General features: G+C 36.2%; 1 protein-coding gene across 1 annotated transcript; it reads left to right on the forward strand.

Moving 5' to 3' along the window:
• Positions 1 to 14,432: 14,432 nt before the first annotated feature.
• Positions 14,433 to 21,073, forward strand: LOC139165689 (interleukin-20-like). Its single transcript, XM_070748911.1, has 6 exons — positions 14,433 to 14,482; positions 15,082 to 15,262; positions 16,735 to 16,797; positions 18,440 to 18,592; positions 18,761 to 18,835; positions 20,626 to 21,073. Exons 2-6 carry the CDS (start codon positions 15,107 to 15,109, stop codon positions 20,698 to 20,700), a joined length of 522 nt encoding a protein of 173 aa, XP_070605012.1. The 5' UTR covers positions 14,433 to 14,482; positions 15,082 to 15,106; the 3' UTR covers positions 20,701 to 21,073.
• The last annotated feature ends 6,299 nt before the right edge of the window (positions 21,074 to 27,372 follow it).

Genomic DNA, 27,372 nt, shown 5'->3' on the forward strand with positions numbered 1-27,372 from the left:
TAGTAAAACATTTGGTAGCCCTTCACTGGCTATAACCCATGATGCTTGGATAAGCCATTCAACAAGACTACGATGTAACTGCTAAAAAGGCCAGTATTAATTGGGGTATATTAAGCCAGAATCACTGAAAATAACTGTCTCACTCTACTTATGCATCAGCTGAAATATTGAGTTCAATCTCGGGCACCACAAAGGGACACAAACAGACAATCACAAATTGATATGAATTTATTAAAGAAAGGTTTTTAAACTGGGGAAGATATTGGAAATCAAACTGTTTGAAACAACTTACTCTGTTCACCTGGATTTTATATAAAAACACTTACAGAGCTAAGATATAAAGGAATGAGTAGGCTCTTTCTTGCCCCAGAGGAAAAGAGCAGAACCTTGTATAACCTGAAACTATTGTACACATAAATAGACTCAGATTAGATATTAGGATAAGACTGTTAGCAAAAGGAATCTGCTGCTTTATGAAGTTGTTCCTATTCCCCAGGCATCTTCAAACAGACTGGATGCTCATTAACCTAAAATGCTTTAATAGAATTCACATCAAACAATGGGGTCAAGCTATATAAATCTTTTGAATCTCTGAATTTATAATCACAATGAACATATCAACTATTTTTTTATTTTTTTTATTTTTTTATTTTTTAAAAATTTATTTATTTATTTATTTTATTTATTTTATTTATTTTATTTATTTTATTTATTCTATTTATTCTATTTATTCTATTTATTTTATTTATTTTATTTATTTTATTTATTTTATTTATTTTATTTATTTTATTTATTTTATTTATTTTATTTATTTTATTTATTTTATTTATTTTATTTATTTTATTTATTTTATTTATTTTATTTATTTATTTGTCAAGTACATATTGGTAGTATACAAAGAAATAACACCGTTTATATATATGATATTGGCACTAATAAGAGAGAAACTTAGGACAGGGACAGTATGCACACTAATGCACTTATGCACGCCCTTACTGACCTCTTAGGAATTGGGTAAGGTCAACAGTGAATAGTCTAAGGGTAAAGTTTTGGGGGTTTGGTGATGAAACAATAGAGTCCAATAGTGAGTTCTATTCCTTAACAACTCGGTTGCTGAAGTCATATTTTCTACTGTCAAATTTGGAGCAGTTTACTTTGAGTATGTATCTGTTGTGTGCTCATGTATTATTATGGTTGAAGTTAAAGTAGTCGTTGACAGGAAGGACATTGTAGCAGATAACTTTATGGGCTATGCTTAGGTCGTGTTTAAGGCTATGAAGCTCCAAGCTTTCTAAGCCTAGGATTTCAAGTCTGGTTGTGTATGGTATTCTGTTGCGAGTGGAAGAGTGGAGGACTCTTACCGTAAAGTATCTCTGGATGGTTTCTAATGTATTTATGTCTGAAATGCAGTGTGGGTTCCAGACAGATGAGCTGTAGTCAAGAATTGGTCTGGCAAATGTTTTCTATGCTTTGGTTAGTAGAGTGATATTACCAGAGAAGAGGCTATGTAGGATTAGGTTAACAATTCTTGAAGCCTTTTTTGTGATGTTGTTGCAGTGAGATTTGGCACTTAAGTCATTTGATATGAATATTCCAAGGTCTTTTACGGAGTGAGGGTTGTCTGTAAGGTCTTGTTTATCCAGCTTGTATTTGATGCTTGGATTCTTTTTGCCAATGTGTAGGACAGAGCACTTTTTGGTTGAGATTTGGAGTTGCCAGATCTTTGACCATTCTGATACAAAGTGAAGGTCTTCTTGGAGGGTAGCTATGTTGTCAGTGATGTTGAAGAATTTTACATTTTTATTTATTTATTTATTTATTTATTTATTTATTTATTTATTTATTTGTCCTATGCACAATACATATTGAAGAGGATAGACATGTAGTAATATATATAAAGAAAAGGATAGAAGAAAAGATATAAAAATAGAGGAGAAGATATATGAAAGGAAGAAAAGATATATGAGATAAAAAAGAGATAATTGGACAGGGGACGAAAGGCACACTAGTGCACTTCTGTATGCTCTTTACTGACCTCTTAGGAACTTGGAGAGGTCAATTGTGGATAGTCTAAGGGAAAATTGTTGAGGGTTAGGGGTTGACACTACTGAGTCCGGTAATGAGTTCCACGCTTCGGCAACTCGATTGCTAAAGTCATATTTTATACAGTCAAGTTTAGAGCGGTTAATATTAAGATTGAATCCATTGCGTGCTCTTGTGTTGTTGCGGTTGAAGCTGAAGTAGTCATTGACAGGCAGGACATTGCAGCATATAATCTTGTGGGCAATACTTAGATCATGTTTTAGCCGTCGAAGTTCTAAGATTTCTAGACCCAGTATTGTTAGTCTATTTTTGTAGAGTATTCTGTTTCGAGTGGAGGAGTGAAGGGCTCTTCTGGTGAAGTATCTTTGGACATTTTCGAGGGTGTTGATGTCTGAAATGCGGTATGGATTCCAGACAGATGAGATGTATTCAAGGATGGGTCTGGCAAAAGTTTTGTAGACTCTGGTCTCAGCGAAGACAATGCAGTTGCTTGTAACGTGGTTGCAAAGGTCATTTATATAGAATATGAAGAGTGTTTGTCCTAGTATGCTGCCTTGGGGTACGCTGCTGCTAACAGGAACAGGATTAGAAATGGCACTCCCTATTTTGACAACTTATTGCCTGTTTGATAGGAATGCAGTTATCCAATTATGTAGGGATCTTGAGATGCTGTAGGATTTCAGTTTTAGAAGTAGTTTATCATGAACCACTGAGTCAAAAGCTTTACAGAAGTCTATGTAAATTGAATCTACGGAGAGGGGCGGCATACAAATCCAATAAATAAATGAATAAATAAAATCTATTGATTTGCCTGGATCGAGATATGCTGTCCATATGGTTTTGCAATGAAGGAGTTGTGGGTTACAAGATAATTTTTTCCTGAAACCAAATTGTTTGTCAGATATTAGATAAGTTTCTAGATGAAGGGTAATTGATTGATTTATGATTGATTCCATGACTTTGCATGTGACGCAACATAGAGAAATTGGTCTGTAGTTTTCAACTGGACTAGAATCTTCTTTTTTGAAGATGGGGATGACCATGGCTCATGACCATACTTTTGGTAGTGAACTAGTCCTGAATGAGTTTTTAAAGATTATGCTTAAAGGTTCAGCTATGGTTGTGGAGAGCTTTTTTAGGAAATATGCAGATATACTGTCAGGCCTGATTGATAATGAAAATTTTAGGTTGCATAGTACTTGTCTTCAGTGAAGTCTATTTGTGTTAAGTAGTTGCGAGTATTTGCAGCGTGATTAGGGAATTTTGGGGATGAGCCATTGCTGTTTACAAAGACTGATTATATAACATGGAAAAGTAGCAGCAATGCAAGAAATACCACTTGCCTATAAGCAAAAAGTAGAGGGACCATAAAATAGACAAATAATAGGAAATTAAGAAGTTAAAGTGCTGTGGAATTTTAGAATTTTTTTAAAAAACATCTGTCACATAACACCCCAGACTTAACAATTGTTGATAAGAAAGACAAGTCTGGACGGTGCAAAATCTTGAGACAGCAGGATAAAAGAGATGGAATAGAGAAAATCACAGAAGGTAAAGACAAAGTTAGCACCATAGCAAGATAAAACAAAATCTTTGCTTTATTTTAGTGGGTGCCTTGGGTGGTACCTCAAAACATCTAGCATTTGAGTATCACTGGCATTGAGAAAATCACTATCAATCAATCGCAGGAAAAAGCTTGGAATACTTACATGTTGCAATAATAATTTTAACACTATCAAACAACATCTACCTCTTCACACAATATTTGTGTAAATATTTATTTAAACAATATTGCTTTTAGGGTATTTAATATCTGAAAAAGAATGTTCAAACATTCTGTTTCTTTGTATTGGCATGAGCAACAAGAACCATGCAACTAGAACCAAGTCACATGTCCTAAATCCAAAGATTACTTATTGTCAAATTACAATTTTCAATTTAATCTTTTTCATGATAGTATGAACCATTGGGATGTACAGGGCTGAAATGCTACCAATTTGGCGGCCACCGGTGGTTTGGAGAATCAGTAGGGGTGGCAGCACAAGGCTCCACTCACCCTCCCAAATGTTGACCTTTTTTGTAACCCTCTGCACATGCGCAAAGCCTTCTGTGCATGCACATAGGGTGAAAAAGCACAACCAAAGTTCACCCTACCAAACCAGTAGGGAAGTTAAGTAGATTTCACCACTGGATGTATAATTTATCAAATCCCTCATCTCTGCAAGTCTCCTCAATTTCAAAATGAAATTAAAACTAGAATCATATAGTGTTTATTGGGAGATAGGTCCCATATAATTCAACAGTATTTGTTTCTGGGTAAATAAATACAGGATTGCAGTGTTTGATACAAGAATAACTCGGAATGGAGAAAAACATATATAAAAATGATGGCAAATGTAATCACAAAGTCACCATCTTGACTCTTTTACCCGACCCCCATTCCCAATGCACATATGAAGAAGCTCCTGATTTAATGTTTGGCTCATACTATGAGATCTGAAAAACTTACTAGGTCATGGAGTGATGTCTGTTTAAACAAACGAAAACAACACAAATATTTTTTCTGAATTGTTTTACTGTTTCTTTTTATTTAAATGTTGGTTAAAATCAGTTTATAATTCTTTCAACTGGGTGGGAAACTTAGCATTCAGAAAGTCATTAATTAAAATCAAAATCTACAGTAATTTTTCAGATACTTTTATAGGGATCTGTCTCCAATTCACAAAAGAAAATTGTTTTCAATCACTTGTATGTGTATTTCTTCTCCCTTTACGGCTCTCCAAATTGCTATTTAAGATAGGATTTATGTATACTGCTCAAAAAATATAAAGGGAACACTTAACACAATATAACTACAAGTAAATCAAACTTCTGTGAAATCAAACTGTCCATTTAGGAAACAACACTGATTGACAATAAATTTCGCATGTTGTTAGCACATCCAACTTTGTACAGAATAAAGTATTCAATGAGAATATTTCATTCATTGAAATCTAGGATGTGTTTGTTGAGTGTTCCCTTTATTTTTTTGAGCAGTGTATTTTCCAACCACCATCACATTTAAGCTCACAATCCTATATAGTAGATTAGATATTGAAGAAGAACGTGGCTGATCTGAATCATTATGTGATAGTGGCTCTCGACCAAAATTGAAATATTCCAGCATTGCATCAGAATATTTTTTAAAAATATTTTTCTCCTGAAGCATTTTATGCTTCCCATTATATCAGAATTGTGATGTAAATGGAAGCTGGAAAATTCAGTGAAGGGAATTTTTGATCTTAAACTAAACATCCTTCCTCAAAGAATAAATCCACCTGAACTGTCTGCAAACTGAGGCATGATGCAACGTGATGTAAGGGAAAAATTACTGTAACCTTAATGTCAAGCTACAAAGGCTAAGGAGATGGAAATTGCACAGAACGTTGTTCTTACATCACTCTCTTCATTTGGTGGACTTTCATTGATAGGACAATGTAGGTGTCAAGGTAGGAAGGAAGCTGTGTAATAAATCTAATATTCTAATCCTTCCCCACTCAGGAAATCAGGATGTAGAAATCAAGTATCATGCTGATTCAACAAGAATGGCAAACTACACAATAGCAGAGTCAAATTCACATATGCTTTATGTAAATTTCAAAATCCCATTTAGATCAGGGCTTTCAAACCCGTGGTCTGCGGGCCAGATGCGTTACGCGTTGGCCACTCCCATGCCTGATTTAGCAAAGGGGGAAAAAGTTGTAAAAGGTCACGTGATGACACTGTGACAAAGTGAGTTTGACAGCACTGCCTTACAGAATGCTCTACCATCTGTATCAATTGTTAAATTCATCAATCGGCATGTTAGGAGGTTCTCTGTTTAAATCTTTCATTCTGAACTGAGTTCTCCTCAAATATGAACATAAATACATGAATACCACCAAATCTGTCAATACTAAACATCTCTTTGCTTATTTAACATCTCTTTGTTTATTTATTTTTTTGGACTTATATGCTTCCCTTCCCTGAGGGTTCTTATACATAAAGCTGAATGGTTTGGGGTTATTTAAAATAATTGTTGTTGGAATTGAATCTATCAATATCTATCAAAATCTCTTTGCAGGGTTCTTACACATAAAGCCAAATACTTTAATATTCTAGTCTAAATTTAACTAGTGGCAGGAAAGCAGTGGTGGGCTCGTACGGGTATGGTCAGGTACACAGTACCGGTAGCAAAATTTTGATCCCCCCCCTTTTCCCCCCTTCTGGGCTCTAGGTATGTTTTTCCTATCACAGTAAATGAGGTTGAATGTATATAATTTTAGAAGAGCTGTGAGTGCTTGCACATGTGTACATACACTTTATATATTTATTTATTTTTATTTTATTTATTTATTTAGTCCAATACATAATACACATTAAAGAGAATAGATATTTAGTAATATAACTAAAGGAACGAATAGAAGAAAAGATATAAAAGTATAGGTGAACAAATTTGAAAGGAAGAAAAGATAAATGAGATAAGGAGAGACAATTGGACAGGGGACGGAAGGCACACTGGTGCACTTATGCACACCCCTTACTGACCTCTAAGGAACCTGGAGAGGTCAATCGTGGATAGTCTAAGGGAAAAATGTTGGGGGTTAGGGGTTGACACTACTGAGTAGTAGTTAATCAGGGGTGGGCTACTGCCCGGATGGAAGGGGGGATGCAGTGGGGTAGCGAAAATGGAGTTCCACCCCAGAACACCCAATTTGCACTGAAAGCTGTTGAAACAAAATGCATAAGCCACGCCCACAGTGTGGTAGTAAAAATTTTGGTAACCCATCACTGCAGGAAAGTGACAGGTAAGGTAGTATTGGTTGACCACAATATCTGGAGAATTATTGGCCAACCTTGGGATATGCTGGCTGGGTTCAGAGAGGTTCCAAAGCAGACCAAAACAAAGCAACCCAGGGCCTCTACTTCTTCAAAAAAAATGCTTCAAATGGATAGCTCAAGCTTTTGTCACGATAATATACTTTTGATAGCATTTTATTATCTCAAATATGCCAGAGAAGAAAAGGCCGAACAAAATGTGGATTTATCTTTCTCTTTTAGTATTTTTTCTTCAGATAATCCTTCTACTTTAGGATCTGATTCTGAATCAATCTCTCTTAATATTGCTCGTATGTTTGGCCTCCCTAGACATAAATTTTAATATAGATAACACAAATTAAGTTAAATGGTGTGAGCCTGTTACACTTTCCTAGATTTAGAAATTATAATATAATGATTAGCCCTTATAAAAAGTCAGTATATTTACACCTGCTTGGCATTTATCTTATTAGTTAATTAATAAAATGCAAATATCAAAGGATTGGACTATCTCTGTAAAATTCCCAGGAAACCTGGTGCGTGCATGCATGTGTGTGTGTGTGTGTGAGAGGTGTGTGTCTATCAGTTAAAAGTGAGGTTGCTAGCTGACCATTGATATGATTCACTGGAAACTGTTTCATCACTTTTCTTTCCTAACTTTTAATTTGTCAAAACAACTCCTTTTATCTTTCTCATCACTAAAAGTGAGGAAACTTAGCTATTTTTAAGTCCTAGTATCTAACATTGCTAATTGTGAACTCAAGAGATTTACTTTATATTTTAAAATAACCCTAATACATTTGAAGCACTCTCCTATTACATATTTGCCATAACACAGATTTCAGAATAGCGTATTATGAAAGCCACATTATTATTAACCTTCAACTCCTTCACTACAAAAACATATGGACTACACATCTCAACCAGGGCAAATCTATAGATGCAATTTACATTGACTTCTGTAAAGCCTTCAACTCAGTGGTTCATGAAAAACTACTCCTAAAACTCAAATCTTACAGCATCTTAGGATCTCTCCATAGTTGAATAATTGTCAAAATAGGGAGCGCCATATCTAATCCTGTTCCGGTTAAGAGCGGCGTACCCCAAGGTAGCATACTTGGACCAACACTATTCATCACTCTATATAAATAACCTTTTACGATCACATTACAAGCAGCTTCTCTTTGCCAACAATGTCAAACTTTTCAAAATCCTCACTCCGTAAATGATCTTGGAATACTCATATCAAATAACACAGCTACTCTCAAAAAAGACCTTGACCTTGTGTCTGAATAGTTAAACATATGACAACTCCAAATCTCAACCAAAAAATGCTTTGTCGTACACATTGGCAAAAAGAATAAGAACACCAAATACAAGCTGAATAAACAAGACCTTATTTGTTTAGTAGAGTGATGACGTTCGGGAAAAAACTGTTTTTGTGTCTAGTTGTCTTAGTCTGCAAGACCTTACAGACAACCCTCACTCCATAAAAGACCTTGGAATACTCATATCAAATGACCCAAGTGCCAAAGCTCACTGCAACAACATTGTCAAAAAGGCTTCAAGAGTTGCTAACCTAACCCTACATTGCTTCTTCTCCGGTAATCTCACACTACTAACCAGATCATATAAAACTTTCACCAGACCAATCCTTGAATACAGCTCATCTGTCTGGAATCCACACCACATTTTGGACATAAACACTCTAGAAAATGTCCAGAGATATTTTACTAGAAGAGCCCTCCACTCCTCCACAGCAGAATATCCTACGCAACTAGACTCACAATCCTAAGTTTAAAAAGCTTAAAACTATGTTATCTTAAACACAACCTAAGCATAGCCCATAAAATCATATGCTACAATGTCCTTCCTATCAATGACTACTTCAGCTTCAACCACAACAACACATGAGCACACAACAGACCCAAACTTAAAGTAAACCACTCTAAATTCGTCTGCAGGAAATACAACTTTAATTACCAAGTAGCTGAAGCATGGAACTCACTGCCAGACTCTGTAATATCATCATCACCTAACCCCCAAAACATTACTTTAGACTATCCATTGTTGACCTCTTCCAATTCCTAAGAGGTCAATAAGGGGCGTGCATAGGTGCACCAGAGTGCCTTCTGTCCAGTCCTAATGTTTCTCTTTTAACGTAGATATGGATTTTTGTCCACCTCTTAAGTCCTTCCCAAGAATCTGGGATAGGCAGATATTGTGTTTGAAAGTGTTAAAGGTATCATCATATAATTTCAGCTATTCCAAAGAAAGCTGTCTTTTGAGATTGACTGATGATGATTTTGTCAATGGCAGTGGTGGTCAATGGCAGCTATTAGCATTGGTACTATTTTTGCTTTCTTTTGCCACAGTGATACTTCTATTTGCTGGTCTTCATAGTTTGTATTTTTGTTCAACTCTTTTTCTTCTATTCTGCCATCTCCATGTATTGCAGCATCCACTATCCAGACTTTTTTGTTTTTCTTATTAACAATCGTTAAGTCTGAAGTGTTATGTGGCAGATGCTTCTCTATATGAATTCTAAAATCTCAAAGCCTTTAGCTCCTTCATTTTCTAATATTTAGTCTATTTTGTGGGGCCACCACTTCTTGCTTGCAGGCAAGTGGTATGAATTGCAATATTTCAATGCACAAAAGTTGCTAGTGTGTCATGCCATTGCACGTAATCAGTCTTGTGATCTTCTTTCATCAGGTAGGTAGATGGCTCGCTGTTTCTTCAGCTTCTTTGCAGAGATTGTTATTCTTTTTTATGTACAGGCCATGTAATGCTTTGCCTTGCTGTGTCCCTTTTGTGCACTGCCTGACTCAGTGGTTTCTTCCCCAAAAACTTTAACGTTAGACTGTCTACGGTCAACCTCACCCCATTCCTAAGAGGTCTGTAAGGGGTGTGCATAAGTGCACCAGCATACCTATCCTACTCCCCTCATTTATTTGCATTTACTTTGTTTATGTTTATGTTTATAGCAATACCTTGTATATGTTCTGACAAAATAAAATAAAATAAATAAATAAATAAACAAATAAATGTTTGCATTGTAGTTATCTTGGTTTATTTGATGTACCAACTTCAGTGCATCTTCTTCACTGTCCTTCATATATTTTTCCAATGTCCTATTGCTTTTTTAACTATCTGGTGTACTTACAAGATTTCACATCTATCTAACTTCTATGGTAAGTAGAGTCTGTCAGCATTGCTGTATGGATGAAGGACATGATTCATTGTTATTATTTTTGGGATCTTCCTACATAGCTTCCTACACATTTTCAAACACACCTGATCGACATACGTACTGAGATTTTCCCAGGAGCCTAGAGTGTCATAATATAATTCTATCTATTCACAATAATGTGAACTCTCAGCTGCTAGTTCTTCAGCTGGTATTAGCCTTCATATACTCCAACTTTCCCCAAGATTTTAATATCTTGTAATGTACAGTATTGGCACAATATATGTGTGGATCCCAGTAGTATCACCTTTTGCAATTGACAGGTGGAAATTTTGTCGCTGTGCAGGTTTTATACATGCTATCCAAGATATTTTGGTATGGCACCCAGAGTGCTGATAACCACTGGGACCCCCATGGCACATTTATGATTAATCCTTCAATTTAGATTTTCAAATCCTGATATTTTGTTAACTTCTTCAATTTGTTGCCCGGAAGAATTATCCACATTTTACTCTTTAAACACAAGGTGTGTTATCAGTCTGTTTTCAGAAATTCTACAATATGTTAACTTGCTCATTTTAAAATATTTTTTCAATTCTATGTTCCCACCACTTTTACTGGCACGTGGTAATTTTGGTGACTTATGTCATTGTTTACAACCAGTTTGTGCTATATTTTTGCATTAGCTAAGTATATGTTCTATTATTATTTTTTTCTGCTTCTTGCACAATCAGCAGTTTGAATAATTGATTTTTTTTTTCAATTTTGATCTTGAGTGCATTAGTTAAAATAGCTTATTCTTCCACAGTCAAAATTAAGTCTTCAATTTCTTTTGTTTTCTTTTAATGTTACAGTTGTAAGACATAGCCATTTTATCTTTATCCATTTTCCCATTGATCTTGGACACTGGTACCAGAGGTTTAGTCTTTTTGGATTTATACTGCGACCCATCCTCAGGGAACCTCTAGCAGATTGTGCTAAAGAGAAGTTCTCTGAGGATGGCTCCAGCATGAGTCTGAAAGCTTTGGAAACTAAACTTCTGGTCCCTGTGATTACCCAGATTGAATCTTACAACATAAACCTGCATCACATATATTTGTCTTCATTTGTGACACTGATTATTTTTTAAAGAATGTATAAAGTATTATGTAAGACTACAACTGAAGTGCTTTTAAAAAATCATACTGGAAACTTTAAGAAAATGCTGAAAGTGTTTTGGTATTTCTATTTATTCTCTACTTTAAATAATAATTTATATCTTTATCTAATAGTTTAATAGATTTGGACCTATTAAATCTATTCAAATTTTGTTCCCCACAGATGTTTGGAATGTCAATACCCAGTGTTGACTGGCACCTAAAGTGTTTCAAGATGAGTACATGTCAACTTCAAATTTTGAAGAACACCAAATTCAGAGATGTATTATAAATAATAAATCTACTGTAAATACTTTATCTAGTTTGTGTCCCATTTGTTCATTAAAAAAACCCCAAAATTTAAAGCAGTCCAAATCATAAGATCAAACAATAATTTAATTCTAAAAGAATCCGGTATAAACAGTAACAATCTACATGTTAAAAATCCTTCCACAACATAAATATTTTCAGATATTCTATCAAAAGGAAATGATGACTTGACAGATTTCTATATAGAGAAGAATATTTATAACCAATGGATGAAATGAAGAGTCTTTGGTGCTCTTTGAGATGTTTCCTTGAAGACATTTAATTCCCAAACTACGTAACATAATCAGTTCCCAGAGACTTCTCAGATCTACACATATTTTTCTCAATCCTCATAGCAGCCTTAAGAATATAGGTAGCCAAAGGGAGAACAGCCTTGGCTTAATACTCACTGATATATTCTCCTCACTTTAAATACCCATAAATTGTTTTTGATGTATATGAAGTTTTGTTTAGAAATACTATCAGGAAATAGCATGAAAATGTATATCAGAAATAAGATCCCCTTTAAATCTTCTTCTGCATGCATGAGGATTCAATCTGATCAGATTCTTCATTCAACTACAAAGAAATATTTATTTATTTTCAAATTGATGCAGAGTTTCCCTGGAGCTTGTGGTTCAGCACAACAGAACAACTATGGGGGGAAGGAACTGTAGACACTGGGACAAGGGAACAGGACCAAGGAGGTTAACCACCTATGAATCGCACATTTCAGCCAGACTGGAGGATTACATGCTAGGCTAATTTAGATTCTAGACTACACATGATTAATTAGTTTCTATTTAAACCAATGTTGCCTTTACCTTTAATGAGATTCCCACAGTAGTAGTAGAAACTCAGTAGATTGTAAGATGACAGCATACTATTTGATTTTCATGACGTAAATTGATGTCACAATCTTACACCCTACCTTTAGAAAGGGAAGTGGTGTTGTAATAATTTTAATAAGTGGTGTAGGGTTTCCTGCCTAAGCAGGGGGTTAGACTAGAAGACCTCCAAGGTCCCTTGCAACTCTGCTATTCTATTTTATGTTATTCTATTCCATGTTATTCTATTCTATGTTATTCTATTCTATGTTATTCTATGTTATTCTATTCTATTCTATTCTATGTAATAGGTAAAGGGAATTGGAAATCACCTTAGGAAACCAAGATCATCCTGAAATGTCAGAGGAATTTCTTAGAATCCAACTTATTAAATGAAATGGAACAATAGGAGGGTCTGGGATCTAAAAGATGTTCAGAATTTCATACATCAAGAAAGTCTAGGAAAGTCTAAGAAATGGATATTTTCCAGAAAGCTGCTTTCAACTTCTACAATCAAAAATTATATTTTCTTCATTTCATATAGTTCTGCAAATAAAATATTTAAAACAACAGGGAACAAGTTTTGAAAAACCAAAACAAATAAAACTTCCATAAGTACTAAATGGTTCAGATAAAACCCAGTAAAGGTATAGGGATGAATCCGACTAACTGAACCCTTCTCCATGCCAGCCACCCCTGAAAGATAAATCAACTAATCAGAATTGCGTTCTACTGATAAGGATCACATTTAGTAAGAAATCTTGGCATATAATATATATAATGTTCTTTTTAAAAGTTTAGTTGATCTATCAATAGATAGAATAGTTGTCAGGAAGAAAACCAAATAGGATTCTGTGGGTTTTGCAACTAGATTGTCAATCATGTCAGAAAGGATGTGCATCCTTTCATTTGTATATGATGTCATATATGTTTTTCCATAAGGAAACTATGGGGTACAGCAGCTTTTTAGAGATATACTAAGATAATTTTTTAAAATTATGAATTTCTCTTCTTTTCTTCATATAAATGTTTACAGATATCTATATCTATATCTACGAAAACAAATATCTATATTATCTATATAGGATCAAATAATGTGACAGATCTATCAGACATCATAAACGCTTCTAATATATTTTCTAACAGAGTTCTCTTGTAATTAGTTGTATGTTTTAATATTTACCCAGGAAAGAGGAATGGTTATATTGTTCTATTAGTAAAATTCCCTGGCTTCTAATATATTTGAATCTTATGTCTATCAATACAAAGCCTCTCATTTTTGTTTCCACTTTGATATATACATTATACCATTAATCATGTGAGAAATACACCAACGACATGGTTCAAATTAGTTTAATTACTTTTCTATTTTTACTATTGGCTTTATATTAAAATGTTCCCATTATTTTTTTATCTCCACATTTTTGTTATATTGTGATAATTCATCAAGTCCATATCTGCACATCATTTTGAAACAAAGATGCAATTAAAAAAAGTTTTGCTTTGACGGTACCAGATAATTTTTATAGCTATTACATGAGATGTTAATTAATTTAAATAATCTTTAAATAAAAAGTTAGTTATTGGATGGGATAAATATATGTAGTTTTATGTGATGACAAATATGTATGGCTCTCACTGTTTATTTGCAGATACAAATGTTGTAAAATTGAAGCTTAAAACTTTATTTTCCAAATATAAAAAGACAAATTATTTAAAGGAGAATCAATTGTTCCCTGCATGGATTGCCTGATATATAATGTTTAGATATATATTTTAAAAATATTTAATGCACATTCCTGTATGATCTATCTTTTCCAAATTTTGAAAAGCAAAAGAGCAAAAATAAAACACAAAACAAAATACCACTACCACTTTCATCACCATCATTTACCTCACGATGTCATCTGCTACTTACTCATGACTCTAGAATTTTTTTGGATTTTGGTTTAGGGAAACTCTTTTTGAAATATGCAAATGTAACACTAGACAGAAATTGAGAATAGAGTTTAAACTCCACCCACAATCAGGTAAAGAATATTTCCTGTACAGTATATATAAAGGACTAAGACAGATAGATAAAACAACACAGAACTGTAGAACTACACATCACTGCAAATCCGAGCAAATAGGTCTCTAAGGTAAGCATTAGAATTAATGTGTGTAGCTATTATAAAATGTACAGAAATTATATTTTATACTCCTGATATCATTAATCATAAACTGAGTGATTGAGTTTTGAAAGGCAAATAAATAGTAATTTAGATATTTTTTGTAAAAATAATAAATCAAGAAAGGAGGAAGTTTATGTTCATATTAACTGGATAAAACTAGCAAGGTGGGAATAATACCCTAACCTAACCTGATGAGCAATCAAGGATGTATATAAATAAATGTATATGTACTTTTAAAGTCCAAACAAAGCATTCTGATATTAAATATGGCACTTGAATTAACAGAATGGGAAAATTTATGAAATTTTATAAGTTAAAATAATAGAAAACAATTTAGGATACACTGTAATTCTCTTTATTCCATTGAATTCAATGGATCAATTTATATGAATGCACTATAAAAGCATTAGAGAACATCACTAATTTTTCAGAGTACCATTTTGGATAGCAGATATTTGGAATAAATTATACAGTTCCTTCTAGGTTTTTTGTTTTTGTTGTTTAGAGTTGTTAAAAATTCTACTTCCAGCTTAGCAGACCATTGAACAACTTCTATTTTTTAACAGCATCATTTGCAATTGTCAAACAACGATGGATGTCAGGCCATTCCTCTGTCTTGTTCTTTCATTTCTTTTTGCTGAGCCCATGACCCCAGAAGGCAGAAGCCTCAACTTTGGTCAATGTGAAGTGAATGGAGTATCTTTCCGGGAATTAAGAGAACACTTTGGTGCAATTAAAGGTGTTGTTGTAAGTACAATTCTAAATTACTATTTTGTTGACATAATTTTTCTCTTCTATTTTTGTTAAGCTAATCAATAAAAAAAATGATAGCAAAAATTACAGGAGCACTATTGTTTAACTGAAGAATATCCAACCTTTTTGAAGTTGAAAGCCATAGTGCCTAAACAGAATACAGTTGGTACTAGAATATAGTATACCTGGAGAATTAAATCCAAGAGGTGAATGGGAACATTCATAGTTCATTCATTCATTTTCTATCTTTATTATACATCAACTACACATGCATAGTATATATCTATAGTATGTTTAAACAGCCAATGGCTTTCTCTTCTTTGATTTTTCTCTATCACAAAGGTCAACCTATCTATTCATACACACATAAACCCTATATTCCAATCTTTCCTCTCTAAGACATCCGTTGCCTCTTGCTACCATTTAGAACAGTAAACCTCTCGCTACCATTTAGAACAGAACTTTTTAGCTGAGGAATTCTGGGAATTGAAGTCACAAGTCTTAAAGTTGCCAAGGCTGAAGACCCCTGGTTTAAAAGATCCTGGTTGACTAAATTCCTAACTTCATTCTTTGATATTAGCAGGGAAAACAATCTCTAATAAAGAAAAGTCTTCTTTTTTGATAAATCTGAACCTGCAGACAGTGTTTTGATTATATTTTCAGCCAAACATTATACATTTTATTTTCAATTGAAATGTCATTTCTACCAATTCTTTATCACATCAAAGCACCTAATAAATATTAAGGAACATTGCTATCCTGATCTTATGTGACCCTCACTTTAACTTTATTGATTACTACAGTTAACAATGCAGTTTGTTACAATAACCCAGTTAAACACTTTCCCAACTTCAGTTATTTTCCCCTAAATCTAGTTTATTGACTAATATTGATCAGAAAAGGAGTGGAATTCTTAAAGATGCTGAAACATAGAGAGTAGGATTTTGGATCTTTCTGTATAAAAATCTTTAGAGTTCACTTCCCATAATATCATATCAGAAAATCCATTGACTATGTTTGTTTAAAGATTCCAGAATTTACAATGTTGAGGACATACTTTGGACAAGACTACCTTACTACATACTGATAAAAAATGACTTATAATCATTCAAGATCTTGGCATGGAAAAGTTTGCCAGGATATTTGCAAGGATATAAACTAGACATAAAATAAAGTACTTATACACTGTATGGGCTATCATCAATTAAATAAATCCTAGTAATCAATCACCTACTAAATGATTTCTTTGTTGTCATTGTTTTACTCCTATTCAACATCTCCTGAAATTTAGCACTTTTTATGGTAGTAAAACTTCTGTAAATAAAACAATCAGCTTCTATTATAACATTAAAACGAGTTGCCATGAGATTTGTGAATTGTCTTGATTTTTTTTGCTATCCCCTCTCTCTCCACCTTTATTGCTATCTCTATCATATTACACCTAATTTATATTCTTTCAATTGCAGCAATCTCAAGATACGATAACAGATCTGAAATTGCTGAAGGAAAGTATCCTTCTAAATGTCTCGGTAAGAATATCGTTTTTGGAATGCAAGAACGGTCTCAATTGTTTGCATGAATGTCAACAATACATGGCAAGGCCAGCTGCGTACAGAAGGAGATTTAGTTTAAATATATTATATAAGTAAATTATCGAGTAGCAGTTACTTAGTTTGTACAAGAGTAGAAGGTGACTGTTTAATTGCATTTCTCTCATTTAGCTAGCCTTTTATTTTAGATAATTTCATACATCTACATTCAATAGATTTTTGCTCAAATATGTCTTTCATTTCTTCAGTTTTTGCATGCAGCATTAGTAAGAGTAGCTAGTCCTGTTTAACAATATCATTCCTCCATAGGTAGAGGTGTCAAACTTAATTTCATTAAGGGCTGCATCAAGGTTGTATTGGACTTTGGGGAACAAGGGTGGGTGTGGCCAGGGTGGGTGTGGCCAGCTCGGTATGGTGACTGAGCACTTGGCCAGCAAAAACAGACTCCCGAGCTCCATTTTTGGCTGCAACGGCTTCCTGCAATCCTTTGCCAGTTGGCCCTCCTGACTCCATGTTTGCTGGCAGAGGCACTGTGGGCCTTTACTGTGGGCTAGATCTAAGCATCCTGCAGGTGAAACTGGCCCATTAGCCTTGAGTTTGATACTCCAGCTCTAGAGCTTGCTATGTTGTAGTCTAAACTGTCCCTTTATGTAATATATTAAAGATTAAAAGATAAAGGAAACATTGGTATAAATTTGCACATTCTATTGCATATTAATCTATGACAACTCAATAGCTGCTATAGAATCAATACTAAGGATATGTGGTTGGCTTCCCAAAGAGCAAATATAGTTGTTAGCTGATATAGATATATAGGTAGATTAATGAAAGCGGTTGGTTGCCTGCCTCAATTAATAACCCAGTTATTAATTATGCAAATCATAAACTATTGGACTTCACACAGCTGAGTAAACTGAAAGTTTATAAAGAATTTTACTTTTGTTAATGGAAAAAGCTGACCACCTTAGCAAAAAGGCACCAATGGTTAGTGCTGTACATTTCCATGAGAGTTTGAATCAGTGAAGGGTATAAATTTTGTTGTGAACCTACCCTTGAGGAAAAAAGTAAATGGCTCTAATGCGGTGCTTCTCAAATAGTGGGGTGCACCCCCCTGGGAGGGTATGGAGCAATGACAGGGGAAGCATGGCCCCGGGGAACATGCTTTTTTTGGCCACATGGAGTGGGATGTGCATCCTTCCTGACGCTTGTACCGGTGCCTCCATCGTGCTCCTTGGTGGTGTGTCCAGGGCAGCCTGTTCTAAAAGAAAACATCTCGTGAGTTCAATCAAACTTCTCAAACTCGTGAGATGTTTCCTTTTAGAAGGGGCTGCCCTGGATACAACGCCGAGGAATGTGGTGGAGGTACTGGTACAAGTGTCAGGCAGGATGTGCATCTCATGGTGGGGTGTAATTTGGGGGTGGCGGGTCGGGCAGGCTGGGGGTGGCGGGTCGGGCGGGCTGGGGGTGGCAGGTTGGGCGGGCTGCAAGACACACGTTGGCAGACAGTTTGTGTGTGTGTGAAATGTTTACTTCTTCCGGGGGTGGGTGGGGGTGGCATAACAGAAAATAATTGAGAAGCACTGCTCCAATGAAACTCTAATTACTTTTATTCTTGCTTTAGACTTCAGAGAGTTGCTGCTTACTCCGCCATCTGCTGAGGTTTTATATTGAAAACATATTCAAGAACTACAATGCAACAAGTAACACGCTTAGAAGGAAAATCAGTGTTTTAGCTAATGCTTTCCTCAGCATTAAGACAAAGCTGAGACAATGTGTAAGTATGACATATAAGTCTGGTTCTCTGTGTTATTCAGAGCGGTGCCAAAGTTGTATATAAATACATATTTAATAGTTATAAAAATACACACACACACACACACAAATATAGTTTTCTCTAATCATTATTTCATTTCTTTTTATATTTATATTTTTCTAAAACCAGCATGATCAAAACAAATGTTCCTGCGGGCAAGAATCACATCAGAAATACAAGTTACTACTGGACGAATATAGCAAGGTAAAGGGGATGGGGCTTGGTTTTTCCTTTCCTTAAAGATCCTGTCACTGTTGCTGCTTACTCAGAATTTGAGCTCTTTCAGAGGGATCTCTGTTCAATATGGATTGCAGATGATTGTACAAAGGAAAATCTAGATGATTTATTGTAAACCAGGGAGATTCAACAGAATATATATATAACAAATATATATATATATATATATATATATATATATATATATATATAAAACAAATATATATATATATATATATATATATATATATATATAGATAGATAGATAGATAGATAGATAGATAGATAGATAGATAGAGAGATAGAGAGATAGAGATAGAGATAGAGATAGAGATAGAGATATCACTTCCCTGGTACAAAGCTAAAAGGATGAGATCCTGTGGCCTAGAGGCAGGATCAAATTTCAGTAAGGGTATGGCTAGCTGATGAAGCCACAACAAGGTCAAAATAAAACTATACCACTCTCCCCCACTATTCAATATCTACATGAAACCGCTGGGTGAGATCATCCAGGGGCAAGGAGTGAGGTATACATCTCCACCCCATGTCCAGTCAATGAAGCAGTGGAAGTGATGTGCCAGTGCCTGGAGGCTGTTGGGGTCTGGATGGGTGTCAACAGACTCAAACTCAACGCAGATAAGATGGAGTGGCTGTGGGTTCTGCCTCCCAAGGACAATTCCATCTGTCCGTCCATAACCCTGGGGGGGGGAGTCATTGACCCCCTCAGAGAGGGTCCGCAACTTGGGCGTCCTCCTTGATCCACAGCTCACATTAGAGAAACATCTTTCAGCTGTGGCGAGGGGGGCATTTGCCCAGGTTCGCCTGGTGCACCAGTTGCGGCCCTATCTGGACCGGGACTCACTGCTCACAGTCACTCATGCCCTCATCACCTCGAGGTTCGACTACTGTAATGCTCTCTACATGGGGCTACCTTTGAAAAGTGTTCAGAAACTTCAGATCATGCAGAATGCAGCTGCGAGAGCAATCATGGGCTTCCCAAGGTATGCCCATGTTACACTAACACTCCACAGTCTGCATTGGTTGCCGATCAATTTCCGGTCACAATTCAAAGTGTTGGTTATGACCTATAAAGCCCTTCATGGCATCTGATCGGAATATCTCCGGGACCGCCTTCTGCCGCACGAATCCCAGAGACCAGTTAGGTCCCACAGAGTTGGCCTTCTCCGGGTCCCGTTGACTAAACAATGTTGTTTGGCGGAACCCAGGAGAAGAGCCTTCTCTGTGGCGGCCCCGACCCTCAGGAACCAGCTCCCCCCAGATATCAGAGTTGCCCCCACCCTCCTTGCCTTTCGCAAGCTCCTTAAAACCCACCTCTGTCATCAGGCATGGGGGAATTGAAATTTTCCCTTCCCCCTAGGCTTATAGAATTTATACATGGTATGCTTGTATGTATGATTGGTTCTTTAAATTGGGGTTTTTTAGATTATTTTTAATATTAGATTTGTTCACATTGTCTTTTTTATTGTTGTTAGCCGCCCCGAGTCTTCGGAGAGGGGCGGCATACAAATCTAATAAATACAAATACAAATTTTCAAATTCAGCAAAAATATATATAAAAAAGAAATTACCTCAAACATGATTGAGCACATATTTACATTTTTATTCTCCCACTGACTATATCTATATTTTTAAAAAATTACAAAAAAAACCCCATTAAGTCCTGGCAACCCTTGTCTTTTTGTATAAGTATGTACACTAAGCAAAATTCAGTTTCTTGCTTCATCATTAATCTTAATTTCAACATTTACTCCCTGCAGCTTGATCAGAATGCAGCAACAAACAAAGCTCTCGGAGAAATGGACTTCCTCTTTACCTGGATGGAAAGCTTCTAAACCTGACCACAGATTTAAAGAAAGAGTGTCTTCAAACTTTCATTATAGAAAAATATTTTCATTTCAATAATTTAAAATATTTATATTTATTTATATTTATTTATTTTGCATTATTTTATAATAAATATGTCCAAATACTTTGCTGGTAAAGCATTAAAGCTAGAAGTTCAAGGTTAGTTTGTCAGATTTATGGCAAACAAGAATCCAGATATTTGGCTATACAGTGATCTCTCGATTAGCGCGGGGGTTACGTTCCAAGACCTCCCGCGCTAATCGATTTCCGCGTTATAGTGGTGCGGAAGTAAAAAACACCATCTACGCATGCGCGCCATTTTTTTTCATGGCCGCACATGCGCAGATGGTGGAGTTTGCGTGTGGGCGGCGGGGAAGACCAAGGGAAGGTTCCTTCAGCCGCCCAACAGCTGATCTGCTCCGCAGCGCGGAAGCAGCGAGGAGCCGAAGATGGGGTAAAGGCAAAGGGGAAACTCCATCTTCGGCTCCTCGCTGCTGCCGCGCTGCGGAGCGGATCAGGTGTTGGGCGGCTGAAGGAACCTTCCCTTGGTCTTCCCGCCGCCCAGGCAAAGGGGAAACCCCAAGATCGCTTGCCGCTTGCCGCTTGCCGTATTGCAGCTTGGAGCCTTGCTTCGCCTCCTTCGCTGCAATACGGCAAGCGGCAAGCGATCTTGGGGTTTCCCCTTTGCCTGGGCGGCGCTGGGGCCATGCGGAGCCGCTCATCTAGGGGGGCGTGGACCGGCAAGGTGCCCTCCGCTCTCTCTCTTTCTCTCCCTGTTACCGGTGTGGTATAAGAGAGAGAAAGAAAGAGAAAGGAGGGCGACTTGCCAGTCCACGCCCCCCTGGATGAGCGGCCCCGCATGGCCCCAGCACCGGACTCCGCCGTTGCCTCCGCCCTTGTTCGGCTCTGCAGCTGAGAGGCCACGTCCACCCCCTCCTCGGTGTCCCCGGCACCCAGCGTCCCCACGCCGCCTCCACCTCCCGGTAATGCGCCCGACCTCTGCCTCTCTCTTTCTCTCTCATATACCACGCCGGAAACAGGGAGAGAAAGAGAGAGAGAACTAGCGCGGACTTATTTTTTAATTAATATTTTTTGAAAAACCGCGTTGCAGCGTTTCGCGCTAATCGAGACCGTGCTAATCGAGGGATCACTGTACAGTATTTCCTATTCAGGGACTCTTGGAAATGCATTTATTATTATTATTATTATTATTATTATTATTATTATTATTATTATTATTATTATATTATTATTATTATTTATTATTATTATTATTAATATTATTATTAATATTATTATAATTTATTGGATTTGTATGCCACCCCTCTCTGCAGACTTTGTTTTTGACTTGTCCAAAGAGCGTGAATCATGAGCTCAGCTGTTTGATGAAAGCAATAATTGGATATTTTAGAGGCTTTTGCAATTTTGAGCAACAATTTTGTACTTGCTTTATTGCTTGGAATTCAGTAACTTTAAAATTTTATTAAGCATTAATCTTTCAAAATCTATTTATTAATTGACCAGAAAATATAAATATGTTTAAAAAACATAATGTTATTTATAAATAATTATATATTATTGTGTTATTTAATATATTTAAATATATTTAATTCATTGTAATATTTTTAAACTTTGCTGTATTTATTGTTAACAGTACAGTATTAAGATTTTGTAAGTTTTAAACATTATTTTAATTTAAAAGACATTTTAGTCCAACAACCACATGTATGTTGAACTCTGAATGCTTTATTGTATACAATGTCTATGTTTTTATTTTAACCTTAATTAAAATTGAATATTTTTAGAAATGTTAGATATCTTGTTCTGTTTCAACACATACACATTTTATTTAATAGAAACATTTTTTTCTGCTTAGCTTTTTATCACAAAAAAGATAAGGAGAGAAATACAACAGTAATTAATACAATAATGTTTTGATCTAATACTTTGCTCAGTCAAACATAATAACTTGCCATAGATATATAAAAGTCTAAAGCTCTGTAAAGGAATTTATGATGAAATCATAAATCTTACTTTTGATATGTGGACTAAATTGGAAATGGAATGGAAGCAGATCTGTTAAACCCATACAATAATACCCATCCCATCAAAATTGGGGCCCATTTTTCAACCTCTTCAGGTGCCAGAGGCTTTCTTGGAGTCTAGGGAGGACAAAAATGGCTTCCCCTGCCCCCTGGATGTCCTCTGGAGGCCAAAAACATCCTCCCAAAGCCTCAGTTCAAGCCAAAAATCAGCTTCAGCTGAACTACGGCAACTGCCCGCATGTTGGCAGATATGCCTCTGTGTGCCACCTGTGGCACACATTCTATAGGTTCGTCATCATGGACCTATATATTTAAAGTATGTTACTTGTTTACTGATAAAATATCATTAGGACAGAGGAAATATATTGGGTAAAATTCACTTTGGGATAGAAATTGAATGGCGGAATTGATAAGGAAAATTTAAAATATTAGATGATGGAATTGATATAAAGGTCATTGGGTTGAGATTCTGATCTTAAGACTTTACTTCATTAGCAGATATAACAAGAAAATAAAAGTAATTGGTGTCAGAAAATCAAGAAAAGACCATGCACATATGTATATTGCCATTACAAAATACCTAAAGATTTACAGTAGGTAGCAAAATTTGCTATTATGAATTGCCAAAAGTTTTGCAAAGTGGACAGCATACTAATATTGAGATGATAGAGATAGAGCTATAGCTAGATGATAGATTAATAACTAGATGATAGAGATAGTGATGAGACAGATAGGACAGAGAGAGAGAGAAAGAGAGAGATGATAACGATAGATGATAGACAGACAGACAGACAGACAGACGAAGATAGATAGATAGATAGATAGATAGATAGATAGATAGATAGATAGATAGATAGATAGATAGATAGATAGATGTGTTAAGTGGATGCAGTCTAAAACTATAATGGCCTTTTTGGCAGCAGCATTGCTGATTCACATTGAGCACAATTAACAACTATTCCAAGATCTTTTCCACAAGATTTAGACATTATGTAGTTGTCTATTCTATATCTATGAAATTACTTTTGTTCCCTAAATGTATCTATTTGAATCTATTTTTGTTAAATTTAAATCATTTTAATAACCCACCATAAAGGACTCAACTTTGGGGCATCCATTTCACTACCTGCTTCCAGTTTGATTATAAAACATTTTTGAGCATCCTCTGAATGTGGATGCTAATTAAAATGTCATGGGATATGTCATAAAAATTGTTAATTATAATATCATAGGATTCTCCAGGTTTCTTGGAATCTCTCATAGTCCCTTTTCCATGAGTGTTGAAGTGGCAAGTCTTCAATAATGCTGCTTTGACCAACAGAAAAGCAACAAGAAACACTATTCCCAGCTCCCAGAACAATAAAATAATTAAAACAGCAAATGAATAATTATCTCAGTATTATCCACAGTAAAAATGAATATGTCACTTTGGTAGAATCCATAATACCTTTTGCAGGTATTATTCCTGCAAAAGGTATTATGGATTCCACCAAAGTGACATATTCATTTTTACTGTGGATAATACTGAGATAATTATTCATTTGCTGTTTTAATTATTTTATTGTGCTGGGAGCTGGGAATAGTGTTTCTTGTTGCTTTTCTGTTTCTGCAACTACTAATTTTCTGTTTATTACTAGATTGTTGTGATTTCATAATTCATCCTTTTAGCCTATTGTGCTTTGTTAAAATAGCCAAAGGATCAAACATCACCAGGCAGAGGCTCAGGTTTAATGTGCAGAGAGATTTTGGGCATGTCTTTTAAAAGTATTTCTTTTTGCATATGGTTAAGAAATACTGACAGTTAAATGCATGAGTCATCTTACAGATGATGTTCCGTGTAATGCCTGAAGCAATTTTAACATACCTCTATATCTTTGAGTATGTCTTAATATAGGATGGTTCAAAATAGCACTACTATAAAACAAAATAATCTTAGATTACATAACACCTATGCTAGCGGGTATTTATAACCAGAAGGCAGATATTTAAAAGTTGTGCAGAGTCATTCCATGTTTCCAATAATTGATTTACCATTTTGCAAATTTTATTGAGACTGAATGCTTTGTGCATGTAGAGCTTTAGTGCAACAATCAATCTAATTCTGTAATTAATAGAATCCAGATCCTTCTTAACACCAAGATAGAGTACTCCAATATCTAGGGCCACCTTGGTGCTGTACTCATAATTCACAATTGGTGCAGACATGTAAAAACACCCTCCCTCATCCCTACGGAGGTTCTCTGGAAGCCAAAAATGCCCTCCCAGCACCTCTGTGCAAGTCAAAAATCAGCTGGCCAGCACACACATGCACATTGGAGCTGAATTAGGGCAATTAGGCCTTTCGCAAGCTCCTTAAAACTCACCTCTGTCGTCAGGCATGGGGGAATTGAAATTTTTCCCTTCCCCCTAGGCTTATAGAATTTATACATGGTATGCTTGTTTGTATGATTGGTCTCTTAAATTGGGGTTTTTTGGATTATTTTTAATATTAGATTTGTTACATTGTCTTCTTTATTGTTGTTAGCCACCCGGAGTCTTCAGAGAGAGGCGGCATACAAATCTAATAAATAATAATAATAATAATAATAGTAATAATGGCTCATGTACCAACAGATATGGTTCCGTGTGCCACCTATGGCACCTGTGCCATTGGTTTGCCATCACTGACCAATAGGAACAAGCAAGTTCCACAAGCGGTCAGAGACAACTCTTCAGACTGGTGGCAGGGATGAATGACCACTACAAAGCTGGGGCAACCAAATCCAGTTTAGGTGCAGGAGCGGTGTTTGGACAAAGTTCTGAAGCTGGTAAGAAAGTGACCAAGTCACAGGTAAAGGCAATTTTTAATTTGGAATTTTATAGAATTTCCAAAGCTTAAACAATGGCTAATTGGCACTTGGTAATTGTACAAAGGAAAAAAAAAAAGGAGGCTAAAGCATTAAAGCTAGGAAGATCATTTGTACTTTGGATATAATTTTAATTGGCGAAATACAAACAATGGAAAGAAGAAATTAGTCAGCAAATCCTTTTTTTTGGAGGGGGGGGGGAATTAAAGTTATTTGTCAGTTTTGACCATCAGCAGTGCCATCTACTAGAGAAAAGAAAATATTGCAACATTTGTAACAATTTGTGGATTATAAAAGAGAAAGTGCAGCTGTCTGGCCTTGGTTGAAAGAAGATAACTAGAAAGGCTGAGAATCTAGGAGTTTTGCCTAGACTGTTTGGCTTTCTTTTTCTACAGTGGCAGAAGTCAATAAACTTTGGAATTGGGTTGGATTGGATTATTATTTGAATTGGACTTAATAGAAACTGAGTATAATTAAAAGAGACTATATGGGCCTTAAGTTTTAATTTAGTATGATATAACATATAAAGCTTAAATTGGCAACGTGTAGATTTGGATGTATGAAGAATTATCTGTTATGTTAAAAGATGTGTGTGAAACTGTAAAAGGTGACAAAAAAATAAAAACAAGAAATTTTGTTGGACCATGAAATAGTAGAAGAGTAGAAGGGAAATATTACTCAAAAAGAACCAAGGGAAGGGTAAAATGGGAAATAGTGGTAAGAGATTAGAGAAATTTGGGGGGAGAACCTCACAATAAATTTGAGAGAAAAAAGACTCAGGAGAAAATACAGTGGTACCTCATGATATGAACCCCTCATTTTACGAACAACCCGAGATACGAACAGAAAATTTTTGCCTCTTCTTACAAACTTTTTCCTTCTTACGAACCCGCCGCCGCGAAGCCCGCTGCCCAGCTGTCGCTTTTTGAAACAGCCGTGGGGCTTCCCAGCATCCTCCTGAACCCGAACGACAAACCCGAACTTCTGGGTTCGGTGTTTGGGAGGCCACCAAGAAGCCCCCCAGCTGTTTTAAAAGATGACAGCTGCGCAGCGGAGCTTCTCGGCGGCCTCCAGAACGCCGAACCCAGAAGTTTGGCAAATGTTTGGGTTCGGGAGGCCACTGAGAAGCCCCGCCGCCCGGCTGTCACCTTTTAAAACAGCTGGTGGGGCTTCTCAGCATCCTCCTGAACCTGAATGCCAAACCCGAACTTCCGGGTTCGGCGTTCGGGAGGCCGCCAAGAAGCCTCCCGGCTGTTTTAAAGGGTGACAGCCGGGTGGCTGGGCTTCTCAGCGGCCTCCTGCACGCCGAACCCGGAAGTTCGGCAAAAAGTTCAGGTTCGGGATGCCGCTGAGAAGCCCCACCGCCTGGCTGTCACTCTTTAAAACAGCCGTGGGGCTTCTCGGCGGCCTCCCAAATGCAGAACCCAGAAGTTCGGGTTTGGTGTTCGGGTTCAGGAGGACACTGGGAAGCCCCCCACCCCGGCTGTTTTAAAAGGTGACAGCCGGGCGGCGGCGTTTTTTTGCGGGGGGTTTTTTCATTGCACGGATTAATTGATTTTACATTGTTTCCTATGGGAAACAATGTTTCGTCTTATGAACTTTTCATCTTACGAACCTCCCCCAGGAACCAATTAGGTTCGTAAGATGAGGTATTATTGTATATAAATACAAAAAAAGAAAAATAATAATAAGAAGCTAAGGGAATGGGACAAAAGGAGAAAATTAATAAGAAGTAAATTTTTTGAGAGACCAAAGGAAGGTGGATAAA

The sequence above is a fragment of the Erythrolamprus reginae genome, chromosome 3, assembly GCF_031021105.1.
Source record: "Erythrolamprus reginae isolate rEryReg1 chromosome 3, rEryReg1.hap1, whole genome shotgun sequence".
Lineage (NCBI taxonomy): Eukaryota > Metazoa > Chordata > Lepidosauria > Squamata > Dipsadidae > Erythrolamprus > Erythrolamprus reginae.

What these genes read in the sequence shown, in the direction of transcription:
- LOC139165689 (XM_070748911.1), top strand. Translation starts at nt 15,107, where the DNA reads ATGGATGTCAGGCCATTCCTCTGTCTTGTTCTTTCATTTCTTTTTGCT. An exon ending in GTGCAATTAAAGGTGTTGTT is followed by an intron (nt 15,263 to 16,734) that starts GTAAGTACAATT and finishes TTTCAATTGCAG; the next exon opens with CAATCTCAAGATACGATAAC. An exon ending in GTATCCTTCTAAATGTCTCG is followed by an intron (nt 16,798 to 18,439) that starts GTAAGAATATCG and finishes TTCTTGCTTTAG; the next exon opens with ACTTCAGAGAGTTGCTGCTT.